General features: G+C 35.5%; 1 protein-coding gene across 7 annotated transcripts in view; it reads right to left on the bottom strand.

Moving 5' to 3' along the window:
• RALGAPA1 (Ral GTPase activating protein catalytic subunit alpha 1) overlaps window positions 1-24645 on the bottom strand; it is a 272343-nt gene that overhangs the window by 50282 nt on the left and 197416 nt on the right. For all 7 annotated transcript variants that reach the window (XM_053672519.1, XM_037163988.2, XM_053672518.1 and 4 more), the window contains 3 exons: window positions 18591-18746; window positions 2948-3106; window positions 1451-1578 (listed from right to left, as the gene is read on the bottom strand). In XM_053672519.1, the coding sequence (XP_053528494.1) occupies window positions 1451-1578; window positions 2948-3106; window positions 18591-18746 (443 nt within the window). The remainder of the gene's footprint in view (window positions 1-1450; window positions 1579-2947; window positions 3107-18590; window positions 18747-24645) is intronic.

Here is a 24645-nt window from a genome sequence, read left to right on the forward strand (position 1 = left end):
CATAACACAAGAGGTAAATAGAGTTGTGTATTACAATCTAATCTTTCTCTACCACTTTCCCCAAAGATTTAAGGCATACTTCCAACTGTGTCTTCAATAAAATTGTAGAGGGCACTAACCTCAGGATGACCATCAGGATCAGGTGAACTGTAAAGAGGCAAAGGTCAGAAAGAAGACAACTTCAGTGGAGCTGACAATGTGGATAAAATTAGTTAATAGGTAATAATCTGATTATTCCTTGTAGGGTTAGTGTCCTCCCTAGGGATAGTCAGGAAGTAATCAACTGAATACTTATATTTCACTACAATGACCACTTCAAATCTGAGTTTTCAACTTAAAGTGAAGATATAACTGCCATAAATAAGAAATGCTATATAAATATCATTCAGCTTAATCAATGTAACATGTCATAGTCTCCCTACAATTCCATTTCATGGTATCAGAATACATGAGAAATTACATAGAAATCAGATTGCATAAGCCAATTTTTATCAAAAAAAGAAAATGCATGTGGTACACATATGATAAATCCATTTCATGTGGAATAGAACATACAGTATTTTAAAAAGCCTTCCCTGTAAAGCTTAAATCCATAATTTATTATATAGAAAGAATTAAAATGTTTTTAATCATATAGAAAAAGTAAAGGAAAACACTTATTTTAGAAAGAAATATCAGAAAACAGTGTAAAATTTAAAACCGTATGTATACTGTGTCCCAGGAACTGTTTTAAAGAGCTTTACACATGTTGATTCATTCAGTTCTTATAACACCATGAGCTAGATATCATTATCACTCTCATTTTATATACTACAAAAATTGAGGCTGAGAGAGGCTGAATAATTTTCCCAAGGCTACAAGTGGTAGCCAAAATTTGAGCACAGGCTACCTGGCTCAAGTAGCCATGTTCTTAAACACTCCGTGTTCTCTCAAACTTTCATATCTCTATGTCCTTCCCTCTGCTTCTGGAATGATCTTAATTTCATCCACCCAATAAACTCAATCATCCTTCACGATTGGTTCAATCTTCACATTTCTCAGCAGTGTTTCCAGATACCACAGTCCCTTCCAGCTAAAAGAGAGGCCTCTTTTATATACTTCCAGAATACTCTGCAAAATTACTGCAGCATATATATCACATATACTGAAAATAGTTTATTTATTTACCTAGCTTGAGTACCTTGAGTACCTTCCGCTGACTATTTTGGTTATCTTTGTATCTGGAGTAGTGGAGTGCCTAGTGCATAGTGGGGCTCTAATTAATTAACCAAAAGGTAATTAAGTACTTAATTAACAGTGTATAAAGAAATTACACCATTCAACTATCATAAACGCTCACTCCATCACCTATATATCAGTAAAAAGAAATTTAAAGGTCTTAACAGGAGAAATATTTACCTTGCCAAGCAGACATATATTAGAATAGAAACAATACTGTTAAAAAGGATACAAGTTTTGATACAGTGGAATCAGTGATTTCAGAGCACGGCTTGCATTGATAGCTGTTGCTCGAACCATAATGGGTAGGACCTTTCCATTCACAATAGCACCATCAAAAAGCGGGCCAAAGAAGGGAACCTGATTAAAAAATTAGAACATAATTTTATACTAAAATTGGTGAAAGGTTGTAGGGAAAAGCCAACACTGTTTGCATACAGAAGTGCTTTGCTTCCCTTAGTTCTTTTTTCAGTAGAAGTACTATTCAAATTCAATTCTTTTCCACTATGGGTAATTCACACTAGAACAATAAACAAGAATGTCAACAGCCTGCAGGGTTTCATTCAAAAGAACTGTGTATTTCATGAAACAGACTAAATAATTTATTTTCCCCACCAACTTTCAAGTTTTTGGAGCCTCAATTGTGCAAAAAAAAAAAAAATCCAACTCTGGAAGTAAATTCCTCTTCCTCTACTGAGTAAACACAGGAAAGATATACATTCTTATAGGCAGCAAGTTATTTTTCATTATTTTTGTGTAATGTCAGCTTTATTACACAACCTGAAACACTTCTATCACATAATTTGTCATTTTTATCAGGTGACTGACAATTTTAAAAGTTATTCTATTTGACTATGGTTGGTATAAATGGCAGCTAAAGGCAAAGACATGAGCTGTGAATAATATAATAAATATTTTAGGCTTGTGGTCACGTATTGTATCTGCTGTATATTATTCTTCAATTTAACAAAAAAACCCATTAAATTGTAAAAACCATTCTTAGCTTGTGGGTTGTACAAAAATAGAAAGTGGACCACAGTGCGCTGACCTCTGGTTTTAGATGAACGCTAAAAACAAAACCTGGCCATAAACTTAAATTTACACATAGAAAGCTTAATCTGATTCAAGACATTCTTAAGATACATGATCAACTATCAAAAATTAAGTTTTCTATAAACAAAGTATTCAATTAAAAAAGTAAGAAAAACACCAAAATATTACCAAACATTTATTATTTTGAAAGGAAATGACTCTGCAATTGTGTTTTAACCCTACAGTATCAAACATCTAACTAGAACAACTTGGCTTTATAAAAAAATGTTTTTAGAGCTCTCATTTATTAAGTGACACAACTAAATATTCATGTAATCTTAACATGATATATCAACTAAAAATATAGGAATCATGTTCCTATTCTGAAGGAAATATTCCTACTGTGCCTTTTAGTAAATATTAATCATTTTTAATAAAACGCAAGCACTTTTGTGAGCTTAGCATAAAAGAACTGCCACTCTAGTATCATCAAGCCTTCTTCCATTTGAATATGGTTTCTTGCTACTATTCCTGTTCTAGCTCCTTCTGAACCAGACTAAGACAATTCACAGAGCTATTGGAGTCTGTCTCATTTCCCACCATTTCATAAATGAATGCCTAGTTTTTCTGAAAGAAGAAAACAAACCCATACAGAACTCAAAATATATTATTAAAATGTAACATAAGAAGTTCTTACCTCTGGTTTTTTCATTATCTGGATACTGAACATGTGATTTCTCATTGGATATATTACAATAAGGACATCACCAAATTCCGTAGGAATAATTCCTCTCCTGTAGTCTCGAGTATGCTCTGACCAAACAATGTGTACTTCATCATTTCCTAAATGTCTCAACTGGAAAACCAAGAACACAGTTCAGAGCGCTTTAGAAAATCCCTACATTTATACAACCACTATTAGCACACTATTAAAACATTAAAAGGTAAAAAATATTAAAAAAACATTTAAAAGATTTCATTTGATCATTTTTTTTACAACACATGTAACACAAACATTCAAAGAAATCAGGAGATATTACAGAAGACCAGATAACTTTTAATGGTCTACAGTAAATAGGAAACACAGAACTTAGATAAAAAAGATGCACATACAGCCCAACTACCAAATCTTCACTACCAAACCTTCTAAAAGATGGGTTAAGAGTGTTTTTTAAAAGTGACCGATTTAAGATGCCTCTTGTTTTTCTGACCACTCTCTGGAAGTGCTAGTGAGGAGTGAACTGGCCTAAGAGCCACCAGGAAGAGAAGTAAAAGAAACAGGCAATTCATAAACTGGGTAATCATCTACTGAGTATGCGAAAGTTGACTATATTTGGTTGGACAAATTTATTTCTAGGTTTTCTTTGCCTATGAAACTCTGCTTATGAAATTCATCCAAACACACTTCTTGAGATTTGTTAGACTCACAGTACGTTATTTAAACATATGTGGTGCTTACAAAGATGTGTTTGGCAGAGAGATGACATCATGGTGATTAAAATTATTTAAAAAAGCATCACAAAGTTGAATTTCTGTAAGTTATTAGAAAAATGAACCTAATACTCATTAGTCTTGTGTGTTATTCATAGAGATTACTGTATAAACATGTATTTTAATACAAAATTTGGTTATCTGCATATTTATTAATTCTGCTACTGCAGATATTTGAGTCCACTTTGGGGCATATCTCACAAACTTTTCTATTACTTTTAGATAAGTGGACAGTGCAGATGGAAAAGTCTAAAAGAAAAAACTAGGATAAGTGTCACTAATATTTTTATTTTTAGTACGGGCTAACATACAGGCAATTTCTAGTTCTGAAAGATGCACTTTTTTTGCTTAATCACCAAATGGTAGAAAAAACATTAAATGTGTAATTTAAAGAAAGGAGTTAAGTTCAATTAATGAAAGGCTTTTTTCTGTCCCTTTAACTATGGAGTTCTTAACCTAAGTTCAAGGGCTCTATGAAAATTTGAAAGTTATTTGTAAAATGTTGTATATCTTTCTGAGTAGAGAGTCTATCAAAGTAATACCCCCCCCCAAAAAAAAGCCAAGAATCAGTGCTCTAAAGTTTCTAATACCAATTTATCCAGAATATCACTATGAATGTCATTAAGTTTTTGAGAATTCAAAGTAAATCCCTGAACTTTAAAATTTATATTACTAAGCAAGAAATGCCTTCTCAGATACTCTGATGACTATAAGATGGAGAAGGCAACTATTATTACTTTAAAGGTAGTACCCAACTAAATCTATATTTTAGAAATATAGTATAAAGACTTTTTTAGGTCTAAGTGAATTAAAGAATTCTTTTTTTATTTTGATAAACTGTAAATGCACTTATTGCTCTTCATACTTCATAGTAGGTCTCAAGTAACAAAATATTGTTTTAAGTTTTAACTCTTATTATTATTTACACCACACACACTCGGATGATATAAATGCAGTACTCAGGCTTTGTGACATCTTTAAAAACCAAAAAAGATTACACAACTCAGAAAAGCCATGGCTCTATAATTTCATTTTTTAATCAAAATACTTTAAAAATATCCTTCCTATACAACCTTCCCCATGTGTCAGCTTCCCTAATAGGTTTATGTTAACTGAATACAAAAGAAATGTGAAATAAATTTAACCAGGAGGGATGATCCAATCTAATTTTGATACATTAATGTCATATGCTGTACATGTTACAATAGCAGCCAGATCTAATACTAAGCTCCAGGCTATACTGAGATTTCCAAATGGCAGATTGTTCTAAGTGATATCAAGTATAATTGAAGTAATAAACGATAGTAAAAGCTGAGCACACTGTCAGGAAGAATTTAAGTATTTACTTTTTAAAATTAAATGAGTTAGGTTAGGAAAGACAAGACAACTGAAATAATGCAGATCTCAATTTACAGAAAATTCCTTTTATTTATCTGCTACATTAACCCTTGAACTCTTGCCAAAGCTATCTATAATTTCTAGTGCTCACTTATCTAGAGAAACGAAAGAAAAGGGCAACTGCAGTTTTATCTCATAACCAAGGCTTCTCTTCAAATATCTACCACAGAGTATTAAAAGTCTGTTACAGAAGTTTAATGGAAAAGAACAATACATTTTCATGAAACATAATGAAGATATTTGTGGCCCAGAACCATGCATAGAACAAATTTATTCTAAACATGTTCAAGCACTTTGAAGGAAAAGCTTCAAGAATATCCCTTACGATTTACACTCAAATGCTAAAAAAGTAATTATTCTATGCTGCTATGATGAGGCATGTTTTTATATCTTTATAATAATTAAACACACATTGAAAAACTGCTAATCATTGCTGACCTTAAAATTTTTTGAACATAATAAAAAAAATCCACTTTAAGTGGTTAATAGTTAATATAAATTTCAGGTGTGTTTGACAGTTATTTGTCATAAAAGCTTAATTTTGTATTTATTTTATATATTCCTTCTCTTATGGACTTCCAAGACTGTGTCCTATATACTCAGTGGGTTTTTCTATGCTCTGAAAAAACTCAAAGGGGTTGCTAACTACATGTTTTTGTGCCTAGATGTCAACCACTTCTGAAAGAGAGTACAAGTCTTCTATATATGGGGCAGGTCTGTCAAAATCACTGGAAACCAGCTACTCTTCCAAATTCACTTCCACTGCTGCTGAAGTATATAACATTGAGTACAGATTATCATTACCAATTTATGAAGACAAAGCAGTTAAATGAAATTCAATATATATAAAATCAAAGTCCTCAAACCACTATATCTAGAATATTAGCACAAGAAGAGACACTGAAGTTCTAACTTCCCACCTAATTCAGGAACTCCCACAGTGATATTCCTGACAAGTAATTCTGCCTCTGTTTGAATATTTCGAAGATTTGGTAGCTCAAAAAAATTCATAAATAAATCTATTCATTTTTATTTTATTTTCATGCATAACAACCTTTTATTTTATATTACTTACTAACAATTGACTGAGTACCCATAAACCCATCATTTTGACCTTGGACCTAGGAAACAGTCAGTTACCTAGATAAAGATGTATCTGTTTTAAGTATTTAAAAAATATATATATCTTATTGATTATGCTATTACACTTGTCCCATTCCCCCCCATTATTCCCCTCTGCCATGCACACCTCGTCCCACCCACATTCCCCCTCTTCAGTTCATGTCAATGAACTAGTTGTACATTAAGTTCTTTGGCTTCTACATTTCCTATTCTTACCCTCCCCCTCTCTATTTTGTACCTGCCATTCATGCCTCTTATTCCTGGTATCCTTTTCCTCATTCTCCCCCTCCCTGCTGATAACCCTCCGTATGATCCCCATATCTGTGATTCTGTTCCTGTTCTATTTGTTTGCTTAGTTTTTTTGGGGGTTCAGTTGTTAATAGTTGAGTTTGTTGTCATTTTACTGCAGTTTTGATCTTCTTTTTCTTAGATAAGTCCCTTTAGCATTTCATATAATAAGAGGTTGGTGATGATGAACTCCTTTAACTTGACCTTATCTGGGAAGCACTTTAGCTGCCCTTCCATTCTAAATGAAAGCTTTGCAGGATAGAGTAATCTTGAATGCAGGTCTTTGCTTTTCATGACTCAAATACTTCTTTCCAGCCCCTCTTACCTGTAAGGTTTCTTTTGAGAAATGACCTGATACTCTCATGGGAACTCCTAGGTAACTGTCTCCTTTCCTCTTGCTGCCGTTCTTTCCTTATCTTTCATCTTGGGTAATGCAATTCTGATGTGCCTTGGTGTGTGCTTCTGTGGGTTCAACTTCTTTGGGGGACTCTGAGCCTCCTGGAAGTCTATTTCCTTTGCCAGTTTGAGGAAGTTTTCCTTCATTATTTTTTTCAAATAATTTTTTCAATTTGTGCTCTTCTCCTCCTCCTTCTGGCACCCCTATGATTTGGATGTTGGAATGTTTCAAGTTGTCCTGGAAGTTCCTCAGCCTCTCCTCATTTTTTTGAATTCTTGTTTCTTCATTCTGTTCTGATTGAATGTTTCTTTCTTCCTTCTGTTCCAAACCACCAATCTGAGCCCTGGTCTCCTTCCCATCACTGTTGGTTCCCTGTGCATTTTCCTTTATTTCACTTTTCATAGCTTTCATTTTTTCCTCTATTTTGCAACCATACTCAACTATTTCTGTGAGCATCCTGATTACCAGTGTTTTGAACTGTGCATCTGATAGGCTGGCTATCTCTTCATGGCTTAGTTGTATTTTTGCTGGAACTTTGATCTATTTTTTCACTTGGGCCATACAAAAGGTAAGAAGAAAAGGAAATCTTACGTTTTTTGACAACATGGAGAGTATTATGCTAAGTGAAATAAGCCAGTCAGAGAAAGACAAATACCATGTGATCTCCCCTGTAAGTGGAATCTAATGAGCAAAATAAACTGATGAACAAAACAGAAACAGAGGCATGGACACATGGAACAGACTAATAGCTGTCAGAGGAAAGAGTGGACGGGGGAGTGGATGAAAGAAGGTGAAGCAATTAGCCAAAGAACATGTATGTATAACTTGCAGACACAGATGACAGTGCGGTGATGGCCAGAGGGAAGGGGGAGTGGGGACTGAGTAGAGGTGGGTAAAGAGGAAGGAAAGGGAGACATCTCTAATAGTGTAGATAACAAAGAAAAAAAAAAAAAGAAATGAGCACCAACTTACACCATACACAAAAATAAATTTGAGGTGGATAAAAGATTTAAATATAAGTCATGACACCATTAAAGTCCTAGAGTAGAACGTAGGCAGGAAAATCTCATATAATCATGCAGCAGTATTTTCACTGATATGTCCCCTAGAGCAAGGAACATAAAGGAAAGAATAAACAAATGGGATCTCATAAAAATAAAAAGCTTCTGCATGGCAAAAGAAAACAGGGTTAAAATGAAAAAGGAACCATATGAAAAAACATATTTGCCAATGATACCTCAGACAAGGGTTTGATCTCCAAAACATATAAAGAGCCTCACATGACCCCACTCTAGCAAGACAAACAACCCAAATAAAAAATGAGCAAAGGACTTGAATAGACATTTCTCCAAGGAGGATATACAAAGTACCCAGAGACATATGAAAGAATACTCAGCATCGCTAGCCATCAGAGAGATGCAAATTAAAACCACAGTGAGATACCACTTGACACTGGTCAGAATGGCTATCATAAACAAAGCAACTAACAACAAGTGTTGGAGAGGTTGTGGAGAAAAGAAAACCCTAGTGCACTGTTGGTCGGATTACAGACTGGTACAACCACTATGGAAAACGGTCTGGAATTTCCTTAGAAAACTAAAAATGGATCTGCTTTTTCACCCAGCAATTCCACTGCTAGGATTCTATCCTAAGAAACCTGAAACACCAATCCAAAAAAAAACTATGCACCCCTAAGTTCATAGTAGCACAATTTATAATAGCGAAGTGCTGGAAGCAACCTAGGTGGCCCATCAGTAAATGAATGGATCGAAAAATTGTAGTACATTTACACAATGGAATTTTATGCAGCAGAGAGAAAGAAGGAACTCCTACCCTTTGCAGCAGCATGGATGGAACTGGAAAGTATTATGCTGAGTGAAATAAGCCAGGCGGTGAAAGACAAATACCACCTGATCTCACCTTTAAATGCAACCTAATCAACAAAACAAACAAGCATGCAAAATATAACCAGAGACACTGAAATTAAGAACAAACTGACAGTAACCAGAGAAGAGGTGAGAGGGGATAATGGGGGGAAAGGAGGGAAGGGTTTTCAGGAACAACTATAAAGGAAACATGGACAAAAACAAGTGGGGAAGGAATCAGGGGAGGGAGGTGGGGATGGCTCGGGGGGAGTGGTGGGAGTAAATGCAGACAACTGTACTTGAACAACAATAAATTAATAAAAAAAACAAAATAAAATAAAATATAAAAAGCAAAAAATAAACTATTTATAAATATATAAATGAAGCATTAAATTAAAAGAAAATAGAAGTTTTAGTTAATTCAAACCCTTAAATCTTTTTCTTACAAAGTTCAGATTATCTTTAAGCTTACGAAGGTTGTTTTTTGGCTTTATTCTGCTAATCAATGTGTTACCTCTCTCTTTCCAGATTTGGGTTATCCTTAAATTCAAATTCTTGTATCTTTATTTAGATTTGGGATAACAATTTCAAAGGAGACAGATATGGGTAAGGGCCATTACAGATGTTCCTCCTGGTTAAAAAATATCTACATTTATTAAATGCTTACTATTCCAAGTGCTTTTTTGATTATTTAATTTCTACAACAGTGCTGCAGGGAGATAAAACTATTATTACCTCTATTTTTACAGGTGAGGAATTAAAACTTAAAAAGATAAAGCAACCTTGCCTAAGGTCACATAACTAAGTAAGTAGCAGAGCCATCATTGAAACCTAGGCAGGCTAGTTCCAGAAACCACACTTTAACCAGTTCCCTATATTGCCTTTTATTAAATAATTTATGTCTCTAGATATGATTATACAACCAGTTATGAATATACTAACTGAACTATTATTAACACCACATTTCTTCAATTTGCCCACAACAAACAACTTAGTTAAATGCTTTATACCATCTATGGCTTTCCCTGATCTAGTAATCCTATTAAAATAAATTAAGTTACCTTGATGCAATCTGTTATGGTGAACTCATCCTGGCTCCTAGTGATCACTACTTCATTATCTAAGTGCTCACAAAACATCTGTTTAATAATCCTATTTTGTCAGGTATTGAGATGGAGCTCACGAACATCAGTAATTTTTGTAGTTGGTGGCCTGTTCAAATTTTTATGGAAATCAGGTGTTTGCCTATCTTATGGCAGTTTTCTCATTTTCCATGGTTATAAACAGATTCCAGAGTGAATTCTGGATTTCCTCAGTGCCACAAAATATCACTCATCTAGAGCTGGAGAATAGAATTCATGTAAAGTAACTGCATCCTCTCTTTTATAAAATCAGCTTACTACTCTATGACTTCCCAGTTTCACTTAAAAGCACCTAACAATCAATTAGAATTACTCAGGGTCAAAACCTGAGTCTTCAATTTCTGTTTTCCTTATTCTAGCTCTTAACGAGCTCTTCATTAAGAAAAAAAAAGTATTATCAGAGTTTCAGTCAAGATGGAGGAATAGGCAGCACGGCTCACCTCCTTGCACAATCGCATCAATATTAAAACTAAACTACAGACCAATGATCACTCAGAACCCTCAGAAATCGAGCTGAATGGAAACCCGACAACTACAGAACTAAAGAAAATGCATCGATCCAGAAGGGAAGCAGATGTGGAAATACAGAGACATGGAATGCGTAGATCCAACACCCATGTACGGGGGATGAAAATTTGGGGGGATATGAGGGGTCCTAGTCCCATAACGAATCCATCTGTCCAGGGTACCAGTGCCAGGTAGATGAGCCCCCATTAACTTCTGGCTGTAGAAACTTGTGGAATTAGAGTCAGTGAAAAAACTACTGGACTGCCTGGCAGTTCTTCTTAAAGGGCCCATGCGGAACTTAAGCAGACGTACTCCCTCTGAGCTCTGACAACACTGGGATAGTGGCCTGAAAAATAACAGTGGCATATGGGGAGGAATGAAGTATTTGGCATCAGAACAAAAGCTGGGGGACAGCTTTCTCCCAGAGAGAAAGGTGAGGCAGAGGCCACTGTGTTTTCTGAGCCCTCCCCAGAAAGAGCCACAGAGTTGGCCGGCAAGAGCCATATCTGAGACTCCATCAACCTAGCTTATACTGTTTGCTCTGCCCTGGTGTTTACCTGAGGCTCTGCCCTACCCAAATTACAGGCCAACCTTTTTTAGATCAAAGTTGGGCTCTGCTCTGGAACTTCCCAGTCCAGCACAAATAGTAGTCAGCTGCAGATTGCTTTGTAGCTCACACTGGGTGGCCCAAGTGGAACACGGGGTGGTTGACCCTGACCTGAATCACCCAGGAAACCTGAGAGCCTGCACACCACAGTGGACACACCTAGTGGACACACCTAGTGGACAGCTACGACCACGTCAGAGCACCACCACACACTGCCCTGGCACAGCTGATCCTCCACCAAGGATGGAGGTTGATGGTAAGTGGTCACAGCTAGTCGTTGTGGCTGACTGGCCTGGGTAAATCCCTCCCAGAGACCTGCTAACAGCAATGAAGACTCAATTACAAGAAGAGGGTGTACTCAGCCCACACACAGGGCACACTTGGAGTACCCAGCTTAGGTGATAGGGGAGATTGTGCCACTGGACCTATAGGACACCTACTATATAAGGCCACACTACCAAGACAAGGAGTCACAGATGCTCTACCTAATATATAGAAACAAACACAGGGAGGCTGCCAAAATGAGGAGACAAAGAAACATGGCCCAAATGAAAGAACAGATCAAAACTTCAGAAAAAGAGCTAATGAAATGGAGATAAGCAATCTATCAGATGCAGAGTTCAAAACACTGGTTATAAGGATGCTCAAGGAACTCAGAGAGGACCTCGACAGCATAAAAAAGAGCCAAGTAGAAATGAAGGATATACACACAGAAATAAACAATTTACAAGAAATCAAGAGCACACTGGATAAAGCCAAGAATCAAAACAATGATATGATACATAAGCAAACAAAAAACAACTAATCAGAACAACAGGACAAAAAAAAAGAATCCAAAAAAAAGGAGGAGAGTGCAAAGACCCTCTGAATCAACTTCAGCAGGTCCAACATTTGTATCATAGGGGTACCAGAAGCAGAAGAAAAGGAGCAAGAAATTAGAAATCTATTTGAAAAAGTAATGCAAGAAAACTTCCCTGATTTGGTGACGGAAATAGACATGCAAGTCCAGGAAGCACAGAGTCCCAAACAAGATGGATGCAAACAAGTCCATACGAAGACACATCATAATTAAAATGCCAAAATTAAAGATAAAGACAGAATCTTAAAAGCAGCAAGAGAAAATAAGTTTGTTACCTACAGTGGAGTTCCCATAAGGCTGTCAGCCAATTTCTCAAAAGAAACTTTGTAGGCTATAAGAGACTGGCAGGAAATATTCAAAGGCATGAAAAGCAGGAACCTACAGCCAAGATTGTTCTACCCTGTAAAAGTATCATTTAGATTTGAAGGACAGATAAAGAGCTTCCAAGACAAGAAAAATGAAAGGAGTTCATCACCAAATCATTATTATATGAAATGTTAAATGGACTTATTTAAGAAAAAGCAGCAGCTCCAAACTATGAATAATAAAATGGCAATTACCACATATATCTATCAACAATTGAATCTAAGACACAAACTAAGCAAATAAGAAGAACAGAGACAGAATCATGGATATGGAGAGTGTTTGGATGGTTACTAGATAGGAGGTGGTTTTGAGGGAATGGGTGAAAAGGAGTGGATTAAGGAATATAAATGGGTAGTCACAGAATAGCCACGGAAATGTAAAGTACAGTATAGGACACAGAGTAGCTAAAGAACTTACACACATGTCCCATGGACATGAACAAAGGTGGGGGGATTACCTGAGGGGAGCTAGGGCTGCTGGGTTTGGTGGGGTTAAAGGGGAAAAACTGGGCCAACTCTAACAGTACAATCAATAAAATATGTTTACCCCTGGCTGGTGTGGCTGTGTGGTTGAGTGCCAGCCTTTGATTCAAAGATTCGCTGGTTCGACTCCCAGTCTAGGGCACATGCCTGGCCTGTGGGCAAGGTGCCCAGTAGGGGGTGTGTGAGAGGCAACCACACACTGATGTTACTGTCCCTCTCTTTCTGTCTCCCTTCCTTTCTCTAAAAAATAAAATAAAATCTTTAAAAAATATATAAAGAAATATTATACTCCTTTTTTGTACTTTCCTCCTTATTTCTTCTACTGTTGTCTAGGTCAGTATTCTGTCATCCTACACACCTAGACTAGTTCACTGAGTTACTAAAAGGTCTCCTTCTCTCGTTCTCTATTCTGTTCTTCCTGTGCACCTTCTTTCATACATTAGAAAATACTGAGAGCTGAATAAATGCACTGTGCTAGTGACTGTAGATTCAATGGTGAGGAAAAACAGTCTCTGCTCTCACAAAGCTTCAAGTCCAGTGGAGGAGACCAAGTAAAATAACTAAGCAATAAATGAATAATTACCAATATAGATAATGCTCTACATATACCTTTCTGAAGGCAAGCAATGAAGAAAACTAGGCTGTAATGGCACTTGAAGAATGCAAATAAGCTGCCCTGGTTGGTGTAGCTCAGTGGATTGAGCACGGGCCTGCGAATCAAAAGATCACAGTTCGATTCCCCGTCAGGGCACATGCCTGGGTTGCAGGCCAATTCCCAGCAGGGGCCAGTTCCCAGCAGGGGATGCACCAGAAGCAACCATACATTGATATTTCTCTCCTTCTCTCCTTCCCTTCCCCTCTAAAGATAAATAAATAAAAATTAGAAAAAAAAAAGAATGCAAATAAGCTAATTTGGTTAGGCAGAAATTGAAACTGAGTAACACTGACCCAAACCCTCGTGCTTTCCCCTATCTTCCACTAATATGTAGCAAAACATACAATATCATATACTCCTCAATCATATGAAAAAACATGGTTTCATACACATTCTACATACTTTCATACATAGTCACACACGTTTTTCATACATTCAATTCTTATATAAAACATTAATTTTTTAATAACTCAGAAAACCTTCTTGAAGCAATAGGCAGAGTATCTAGTACATGATACCATAGCAGAGTGGACACTCAATAAATACTGCTGCTATTAAAAAGATAATACCAAAGTATTTGGCAATTTTTTTCTATCATTACATAGTGTATAGCATAAAAACAGAGCTATCTGCAATTTTTGCATTTATTTAAATATGCCACTTTAAAAGTGGTAAGTGCTATAAGTCAAAGAAAATTTGTTATGTGATAGGGTTACTGGGTGCAGGGGGCTTCGTCATAGCTAGGATGCTCTGCAAAGGTCTCTGAAGAACTGTCCTATAAGCTTGAGAACAGGACAATGAGAATGAGAAAGCCTTATGATTCGGAGAAAGAGCACGTCAAAAGGGAAAGAATAGTAAGTACAAAGCTCCTAAGATAGGAGTAAACTTGACATGTTGGCAGATTAGAATGACAGATAAGGTCAGATTATGTTAAAGGAAAGAGAAAGTAACAGAGGGACAGGCAGGAAGGCTGACAAGTCATATAAGGTACCGGAGGCCTTAGTGCGAACTTTAAATATTATTCTACATGCAATGAGAAGCCATTTCTATTCCATCCAAATTACACCATTCACAGTGGTGAGATAAATTTACTCTGAACCATTTATATTTTCTGGTTGGCTTCCCTATCCATTATTCTTGTCATCAGGAATATTAATGATAGACAATGCAGTTAAGGGCAGAGTCTATGACATTAAGATAGAATTAGTTATGTAAGGCTGCTATATTTTGGGACTGAAACCATGAGTATAATTCTGTAACATTTATTAATTATTACTATGCCTACTAAAATAAAGAAAACTTTGTTATTCCTTAAATTTGTTTCAGAATTCATTTTCAAACTATATTTAGCATATAGTTCCTAGAAAAGTAAAGTATATTGCAATTTTATTCCTAATATAGATTGAAAATTAGACCAAATAGGTCTATAAAGCTTGTTTATTTGTGAAACTATTGTTATCAAATTTCAACACAGAAAATAAACTGCTGTCCGTCACACTAACAGTATTTCAGAAGAAATTGACTTAAATGAAAGGCTTCTTTCTCCTCTTTGGGGGTGGGGATCCAGGAAATGAAAGATAGACTAGAGAGTCCAACTAAGTATGTTACAGTGATCTCAGCCTGATCTCCATCAAAGTCCTAAAAGGATGATTCACCTACCTATGAAGCAGACAATCAGCAAGTGGCTAGCACAAGGAGACAGAGGAAATGAGACAAGCTCCTGTGAACACTTTATACCAATACTTGTAGCACTTTTGATTTTTTAGGGGTGAATAAACTCAGTTAAGTGGAAATTATTTTTAACCATTTTCCATCAATCTTCCTCAAGTAGAGATGATTTATAGAACAGATGGCTTGAACTGGGGTTATATCTGGAGTTTTGATGTGGTGGTATAATATTTCTAAGAGAGACTACACTTTGGTTCAACTAAATGTTTAGTTAATTTGTTCAAAACGTATAGTCTATGTTGTAAAAATCCTGCTACTACTGTCTTGAGACTTGAAAAAGCTTCTCATCACAAGAAATAAAATGCTACACCTAAAAGTTCAAGGATATTTACCTCTTATTCTGGGCACATAAAATGCTTAAAATAATTTACAAAATCACCACATATTTTAAATAAAAAGTGAGAACTAAAATTAGTTTCTATAAAATAGATATAAATGATTTTCTCCTTTCAAGTTTAAAACAAAGAACCAGGGTCATAAATAATTCTAGTTTGCCAGAGGCATGGCTATTTCTTTATACCAACTGTCGACTATCTAATTTAATTAGAGGTATTAAACTCCATGCTGAGGTCAACGAGCCTTACATCCTCCAATATTACACTTCAACCAGTGCTCATTAATGTGTCTACTGAATGGATTAGCACACTAAAGATGTATGTACAAAGGAAAGGGGGACAACCTAATGATAGCCAATTGTTCATTTGTAATAGGACACATGTTCTAGGCCTCAACTTATTACCTCTAATGTGGAATTTATTAAATTCAGGAGAAAAAATGCCAATACAGAAAGTGATTTTTTATTAAGGGGAACTGGTATAAGACAACTGGTCTCTATGATTAAGTTTAAACATTTAACCTCTTATTAAAAACAAACTGATACTATAATAGAGCTAAAATATAAGCTTGTTACTTAGAAAAATTTTACATAGTACCACTCTGAAGAGCGGACTAAAGACAAGAGTAATAAAGAATAGGGTAAAGGAAAACTCAGTATATAAAGAAATAATTTTTTTTTATTTCTATGAAAAGGTTCAGAATAGTTATACTGAATTCTGAGTTCAGGTAAAATTTTCTTTTCTACTGAATTAGTGAAATGTTGCTTCAATTAAGTCCCAAACTTGAGAGAGTAGATCTACTTAAACTGATTTAAATTTCTTTTCAAGAAAAGCATAACTTCCAAAATAATATTGCTTTATTACAGTTATTTAAATTTTCAAAGGATTCATTTTTATATGGTAGGTACTATACATGTGAAAGCAGTGACATTTAAAATTTCAAAATATATAGAAATTAAGCAACATACTTTGAAATAATACATGGTCAAAGATTCTCAAAGAAAATAAAAAATATTTTGAACTGAGTGAAAAAGTTCAGGAAAAGGATAATAATGATGGCTATATAAAAGTAAATGGAGTTTAAGCTAATGAACTGTTAAAATGGTAAATTTTATGTTGTACATATATTTTATAAGAAAAAATCTTTCTATACTTATATATGAAAACAAACTGTTAATGTTCAAGGTTTAATCCTCCAAATTCCAGTACTTAAAATTTTCACCATTTAAAGGTATAATTTCAACTAGAACTCAACCATTTAACAATTCTTTTTTTTTAAAGATTTTATTTATTTATCTTTAGGGGGAAGGAACAGAGGGAGAAATATCAATGTATGGTTGCCTCTTGTGTGTCCCCTGTTGGGAACTGGCCTGCAACCCAGGCATGTGCCCTGACTGGGGATTGAACTGCGATCCTTTGGTTCGCAGGCTCACACTCAATCCACTGAGCTACACCAGCCAGGGCCATTTAACAATTCTTAAATGGTGTTATCATTTCCAAATTAATTTTGTTATGATACTGGATTGTTAAACATCCATTTTGGATTATTCTTAAATAATTAAAGATAATTAAAGATAAACTCTTGTAAATGTTTTGAATAAGAAATCCTCCTTATTTGACATTTCTTACAAAGGTCACAAGAAAAATTTATGTACCATATAATTATCAGGTTTAATATAGGGAAGTAAGAATATCCTGATATAATTTTTTAGAAAAGCATTTTAACTAAAAAAAATTGATATACTTTATTCTGCTTTTATATTTGCAATTTAAGAAACTATTAATTTTAGTCTGCTCTGGGGTTTAAAAGTTGTATTCATGGAGCCATGAAAATAGTGATAATGATAAATAAGAATCACTGCCGAGTTCTTAATGTTTAAAATTATTTATGTTTTTGTATTATACTTGTAATTGTCTCTAATTTGGGTATGGCTTATTTAGAGATTTAAAATGAGTTGACTGAACAAAGTGCTTAACTGAAATTTTAATGAAGTTTTATTCTAATCTAACTTCTCACCATCTTCTTGTCAGTTTTCATGGCTCATTTTGTACTTCTTAAAACTATGTGCCAAGAAACTCTATAGCCAACCTGTTATTGACCATGCTTTCCTACCTTTATCAATTACCTCACCTTTATTATTCATTGCAATCTAATTAGCATTCTTATATTAACTTTACTAGCCATTACTCACTGGGTAGGCATTTTCCAACAATATTTTAAAGTGTAAACAAAAGACATTAAGGATATTAAACCAATCTTATAAAATATTTGAGAGGAGTTCTGCAGTTCCTTTTCAAAAGTGTGAACACTATTTTCATAGCTCATTAATGAAGTGTGCAGAGCTTTGATAAATGGCAACAGACTATTCAGTTAAGATGACCTATGGATATTAAGTTGGTTACATCCAGCATTACTTTTTAATATCCTTGTAAATGGAGAAGGAAGAAAAGGAGGAAGAAGTGGAGAAGGCAAAGAAAAGAAATGCTGGACAACATCTTACTTTTAAAAGTATTTCTTCCTAACAAAACAAAGTACTTACACCTGTACTCTGAGGAATCTCTGTGGTCACCACAATGACTTTGAATGATGATGCCAGCTACAGCAAAATGGTGGCATGGGTTTCAAAACATTGGGGCCAGCAAAACCACTCTACTATCTCTCTCATAAATTCTAAGGAAGTAATATTTATTTTAATTAATTATGGCAATTTACCTAATATATTATTTTTAGTTAAAATTTATGATAAAGCATGCTATATTTTAAGTGCTTTGTAATAATTTAATCCCCCCTCAATCAATATAAATGTATCTATCCACAAGCAAAGGGGCTTGAAATATAATTTTACCACTTTGTATACACAAATTTTTCATATCTCCACTTTCTTGACAGCAAATCTTTTGTCAAAACTTTAACCATCATCATATCTTTAAAGAAAACAGAGTTTGCTCTGTAATAATATTGTTTCTGAAGATGGTATTAGGTGAATAAGTACAGTGCTCAGAATTAGCATTTGGTCAATTAGATTACATACATATTTTATGTATTAATTTTCTTAAACACTAGGATTTTAACTGAGCATTTTTCTCTCAACTCTTACTTTTTTGGTCAAAGAGTCATCAGAATCAGAAGGCATTCTTGTTGATACATGAAATATTACTTCCACTGTAGAGGTAGCAAAATATGGCGTGGTCAATCCAGTGCTTTTGTTTTTTTGTAGTCCTCCCATGAAACCACAATGGTTTGTAAGATTTACCTAGAAGCAATGAAAGAGACACAATGTTAACCAACTAAACAAAATTCAAAAACTCACTACTGAAGAACGCTCAAATTTTTCACTTTATGAAAACACGGGGAACAAAAGTCTTTTACATATTATAAACCAATGCTTGAACAAGAATTATTAGACCTGCTCTATTTACTCTTGTATTTTTTTCTGAAGTATTTCAAGACCCATAATTAATAGGAGTTAACTGGAAAAGCAATGAACTGTTATGCACTCTGCATTTTTAGTTAGGCTACCAGGTGTTAATAGTAAATTGTAAAGGCTGTGGGGGACACCAAGGCCAGAGAGTAAGAATCAGGTAGCAAAAATCAAGGCTGGAAATGATTTTGGGAAAAGTTAAAATGGTAATGACACTTTAACAAATTGGTTAATTAGGTGTGTCATATTTACTCATCAAAACTACCTTCCTAATCACTAGAACCTATCATAGTCCAGAAGAAAAATATCAAAAGGCAAAAATTCAGTATACTTCGAATGTTCTGAACTGCAATTCAATCCACACAAAGATTTTTAAATATCTTTTTTTCTGATTATAAATACAATACATGCTAGTATCAAGGTTGCTGCACTGAATGATATTCTGGGGACACTGTGATACATGGAAGCAAACAATTTAAATTTCTTTGTAGAAAATTAAAGAAATAATGAAAAAAATGAAAACATTGCTTGTATATCTCTATTCAAAGAAACCACTTAGACATGTTTTTAATAATAAAATCTGAATATATGATAAAGTAGAGAATTATAAAAACAAGTCTCTATACCATGTGGCCATGTCTTTTGACCATCACTACCAGTTACTAATAAGTGAACATATGAATAATAAATCAGTTTTTAAGCATTTACTACAAGATTGATTCAATCACAATATTTAAAAAAATTTTTTGACTCAGTAATACATTCATATAATTAACAATTCAACAGATATACCAAAATTTTTCCTTCCATATCTCCTGTCTTTGGCTGCTCAGCTCTACCAAATATCGATTTCTTAAATCTTTCCAAAAATGTTCTCTGTATACACAATTAAATTCTTTATATGTGTATTTATACACACACAGCATGCATATACAATACTCTGCAACTTGCTTTCTTCCACATATTTTGAAATGTACTTTTTATTAGTAAGTAAAGAGCTTCATTTTTGTTTTGATGGCTTTACAGAAGTTCATTATCATTTTTAAATTGTTTTATTTATTATGCTGTTAAGGTTGGCCCACTTTTGCCCCATGTGCCCTGCACCAGCTATAGCCCCCTGACCCTTCTCACCCAGGCAATGCCCACACCATTGTCCACATCCACGGGTCAGGCATATGTGTTCTTTGGCTACTCTAATTCCTAGGCTTTATATCCACCCCCATGACTATTCTGTAACTACCAATTTCTACTCTTCAATCACCTCATCAATTTCACTCATACCTCCAAAACCCTCCTTTCTGACAACCATCAAAATGGTCTCTGTATTTATGATTGTTTCTGTTCTGTTTATTTTAATTTATAAATTCAATTGTTGATAGATACGTGCTTGTTGCCATTTTACTGTTAATAATTTTGATTTTCTTCTTCTTCTAAAGGACCCTTTAACATTTCATATAATGCTAGTTAAGTGGTGATGTACTCCTTAAGTTTTTTCTTGTCTGGGAAGCTCTTTATCTGCCTTTCCATTTTAAATGACAGCTTTGCTGGGTAAAGTAACCTAGGTTGTAGGTTCTTGCTTTTCTTGACTTTGAATATTTCTTGCCAATCCCTTCTAGCCTGTAAGATTTCTTTTGAGAAATCAGCTGACAGTCTTATGAGGGCTCCTTGATAGGTAACAAACTGCTTTTCTCTTGCTGCTTTTAAGAAAAAAGAGATTCTCTCTTTTTAATCCTTGGCATTTTATTTATGATGTTTCTTGGTATGGGCCTCTTTGGGGTCATCTTGTTTGGGACCCTCTGTGCTTCCCGTACTTGTATGTCTATTTCCTTTACCAAGTTAGAGAAAGTTTCTGTAATTATTTTTTCAAATTGATTTCCAATTCCTTGCTCTCTCTCTTCTCCCTCTGTCACCCCCACAATGCGAATGTGATACGCCTGAAGTTGTCCCAGAGGCTCCTTACACTATCCTTGTTTTTTTTTTTTATTCTTTCTTTCTTCTTGCTGTTCTACTTGGGTGGTTTTTGGTTCCTTATACTCCAATTCACTAATTTGATTTTTGGCTTCATCCACTCTATTGCTGATTCCCTATAAATTGTTCTGTATTTTAGTGTATCCTTTAGTTCTGACTGGTTCTATCTTATGGTTTCCATGCCCTCTTTTATGATGTTGAAGTTCTCACTAAGTTACTGAGCATCCTTATAACCAGTTTTTGAACTCTGCATCTAGTAGCTTGCTTGTCATTTTGTTTAGTCTTTTAAAAATTTTGTTCTGTTCTTTCATTTGGGCCATGTTTGTCTTCTCATTTTGGCAGACTCTCTGTGTTTGTTTCTATGTGTTAGGTAGAACTGCTATGTCTCCTGGGGTTGGCAGAGTGGCCTAATGTAGTAGATGTCCTGTAAGGTCCAGTGGCACAGGGTCCAGAGGTCCTGCAGGGTCCAAGCTGACTAACTCGAGGTGCATCCACTATGTAGGTTGTATATACCTTCCTGTTGTAGTTGAGCCTTGACTGCTGTTGGCATGTGCAAGGTCAGCCACCACCTGTGTTCTGTCCAGGGTCACAGAGCATAAGCTACAAAGTGATCTGTGGGTGGCTGCTATTTGTGCTGGGCTTGGAGGTACCCAGGAGAGGCCAAGCTGTGAACCAAGCCCAGGCATGAGGCAACTTAGCAACAGATACTGAGTTCACTGAAGCCAGATGCATCCTGTTTGAGATAATTTAGGAAAACCTGAAGCATGGGCCAAGATGAGCCATTCTTATGGAAAAGCCACTGGAAAAAGTTTGAGTGGAGTGAAAGTTGGGAGGGGCGAGCCTCAGAGAATCACCAGGGTGGGGCAAACAGTGCAAGCTAGGCTGATGGAGTCTCAGATTTGGTGCCTGACTGCTGGCTCTGTGGCTCTAGGGGACAGGGGCTCAGAAAAGTTATATGGGCTTCTGATAGCACTTCTGTCTGGGAGAAAGCTGCCCCCCAGCTCTGGCCCCAAGGCCAGATAATTTACTTCCTCTGTGTATGTCTCTGATGCCACTGAATCTGCTGTCCCCTTGCTGGAGCTCAGAGGAAGTAAGTCTCAGTAAGTCTGTATATGGGACCTTTAAGAGGAACTGTTAGGAAGTACAGCAGTTTCTGTCTTCCACAGCCTCCATCCCTGCTGACTTTTACAGCCAGAAGTAATGGCAAGTTCTTTTCCTGGGACTGGATCCCTAGGCTGGGAGGCCTGATATGGGGTTCCTGAGAGGTCCCTCCTGATTTTATTTTCCACATGTGGGTTGCCAGTGTTCTGTGTTTCTGCCCCTACTACCAGTCATGTTGTAGTATCTTCTTTAATTTTGTACTTGTAGGCTTCCATTCAGCTCGATTTCTGATGGTTCTGAATGATGGTTCTATATTTTAGATACCAACTTTGATGTGGTTGAGTAAGAAGGTGAGCTGTGTTAACCTACACCTCCGTCTTGACCAAAGGTCCAGAAGTTCATTTTCTTGAAATAATTTAAGTGGTCCCCTACTTGAAATATATTTAGGCTAGCTTTCCAGTCTTTTGCTGTTACAGTCAAAGCTACAGTGAATAGCACTGGACACATGTGATGTTGTGCTTGTGAAAATAGATCTGCAGGATAAATACTCCCAAGCGGAACTGTAAGCCAGAGGGCATGCACACCTTCAGATTTGAAACCTACTACCCAAACCCTTCTTCACACATCGCACCAATAGTGTATGAGATACATGCTTCCCTCACACCCTCTCAAATATCTTCTCGAACTTTGTAATCTTTGCTAACCTGTTAGGTGAAAACGGTATCTTAGTATAGACGTTTTGCTCTGTTTTGTTTCAGTGACAAAGTTATTTTCTCGTCACATATCTGCTTAAAGGAGAAGGTCTCAGTTTAATGTCCCTTTGATGTAAACACCTCTGTAACACTTGCTGATCTCTGTTTTTTAAGACAGACTTTATCTGGAGAGAATGGAAAATTCACCTGAAGTTTTAAGAAATAATAAAAAGAGATCTCATGTACCCTTTCTAATGAACCCTTTCTCCAGGTTCCCCCAATGAAAAACTGCATTACAACCAGGATGCTGACATTGATAAGGTTAACAGAGGGAACATTTTCATCAGCACAAGGATCCCTCCTGTTGCCCTGTTACATGAGCCACACCCAGTTCTCTCCTACCACACCTCCTCCTTAAACCCTGGCAATCCCTAATCTGTTCTTCACTGCCAGAACTGCCATTTCAAGAATGCTATACAAATGAAATTATATAGTAGATAACTCTTCCAAGCCTTTGGAGTCTATCCTGTTAATGATTTCAAGTTTGATCCCACTATAGTTGAAAAACACACTATATGATTTCAGTGCTTTTAAATTTGAAGTTTGTTGTGTAGTCCAATATATGGTCTACCTTGGGTACTTGAATATGTGCTCTGATGTTGTCAGGCAGAGTGCTGTATAAGTGTCAATTAAATTTTCTTGGTGATGGTGTTGAGTTCTTCTATATACTTGCTCATGTCTGTCTAGTTCTCTCAGTTGTTGAAAGAGGGGTGAAGTCTCCATCTATAATTGTGGATTTGGTTGTTTCTCCCATCAGTTTCTACCAGCTTTGCTTCACATATTTTGCAGTTCTTGCTGGTTGCTGCGCACTTAGGATTGTTGTGTCTTCTTGGTGGAATGGCCCTTTTTTTTTTTTTGCTACGTAATGCCCTGCCTGTGTCTGGTTTCTTTGCTCTGAAGTCTACCTTATCTAATATTCCTGTAGCTATTCTGGTTTTTCCTTTGATTAATGTTTGTATGATACAACTTTTTCCATCCTTTTGCTTTCTATCTATTATTGTTATATTTGAAGTGAGTTTCTTTTATATAGCATAAGCGGGTCACGTTTTTAATCCAGTCTGCCATTTTTTTCAGTATATTTAGACATATTTGGCAATGACTGATATGTTAGGGCTTAAGCCTGCCTTTTAATTTTCTGCTTTCTGTTTATTTTCAGTTTTTTTTGTTTCTGTTTTATTTTTCCTGCCTCCTATGATTCACTTAAAAGTTTTCTACAATTCCATTTTTATTGATGATTTTTTGAGCATATCTTTCGGGATATGTCTTTTAGTGGTTGCTCTTGGTATTAGATGTCATAGACTACTGATGTTGTCATTTACCAGTCTGAATGAAACACAGGAACACTACCACACTTTATGGTCCTACACTTTCCCTTACTGTAATATAATTACCATGAATATTTTAATGGCAATACATTTAGAAACACATCAGATAATAAAATAATTTTTGTACAAACAACCACCAAACATAATTAAGGAACCTCAAAAGAAGCCTAGTATATTTTTCTATATTTTTTCTTGCCATGTTCTTTCTTTCAGATGTTCTAAAGTGCATTTGATCATTTCCTTTCTGTTAACAGAACGCCTTTTAGTGATTGTTTTAGGGTAGGTCTGCTGGATAACTTACAGAATTTGTCTAAGTTACAAATTCTGTAAGTTATCCATCTAAGAATGTTTTCATTCATTCCTTCACTAGGTAGAGAATACCAGGTTCACAGGTTTTTTTCCCCAGCTCTTGAAAAATATGTATGTCACTTCCTTTAGTCTCCATAGTTTCTGATGAGAATTTCACTATCATTTTAATTGTTTTCCACTTATAGATAAGGTACAATTTTTCTCTGTATGCTTTTGAGATTTTTTTGTCTGTAGATTTTGTAAGTTTAATTATGACATATTTTAGGATGGATTTCT

This window comes from Artibeus jamaicensis, unplaced genomic scaffold (genome assembly GCF_021234435.1).
Source record: "Artibeus jamaicensis isolate MK-2021 breed Jamaican fruit bat unplaced genomic scaffold, CSHL_Jam_final contig_760, whole genome shotgun sequence".
Taxonomy (NCBI): Eukaryota; Metazoa; Chordata; class Mammalia; order Chiroptera; family Phyllostomidae; genus Artibeus; species Artibeus jamaicensis.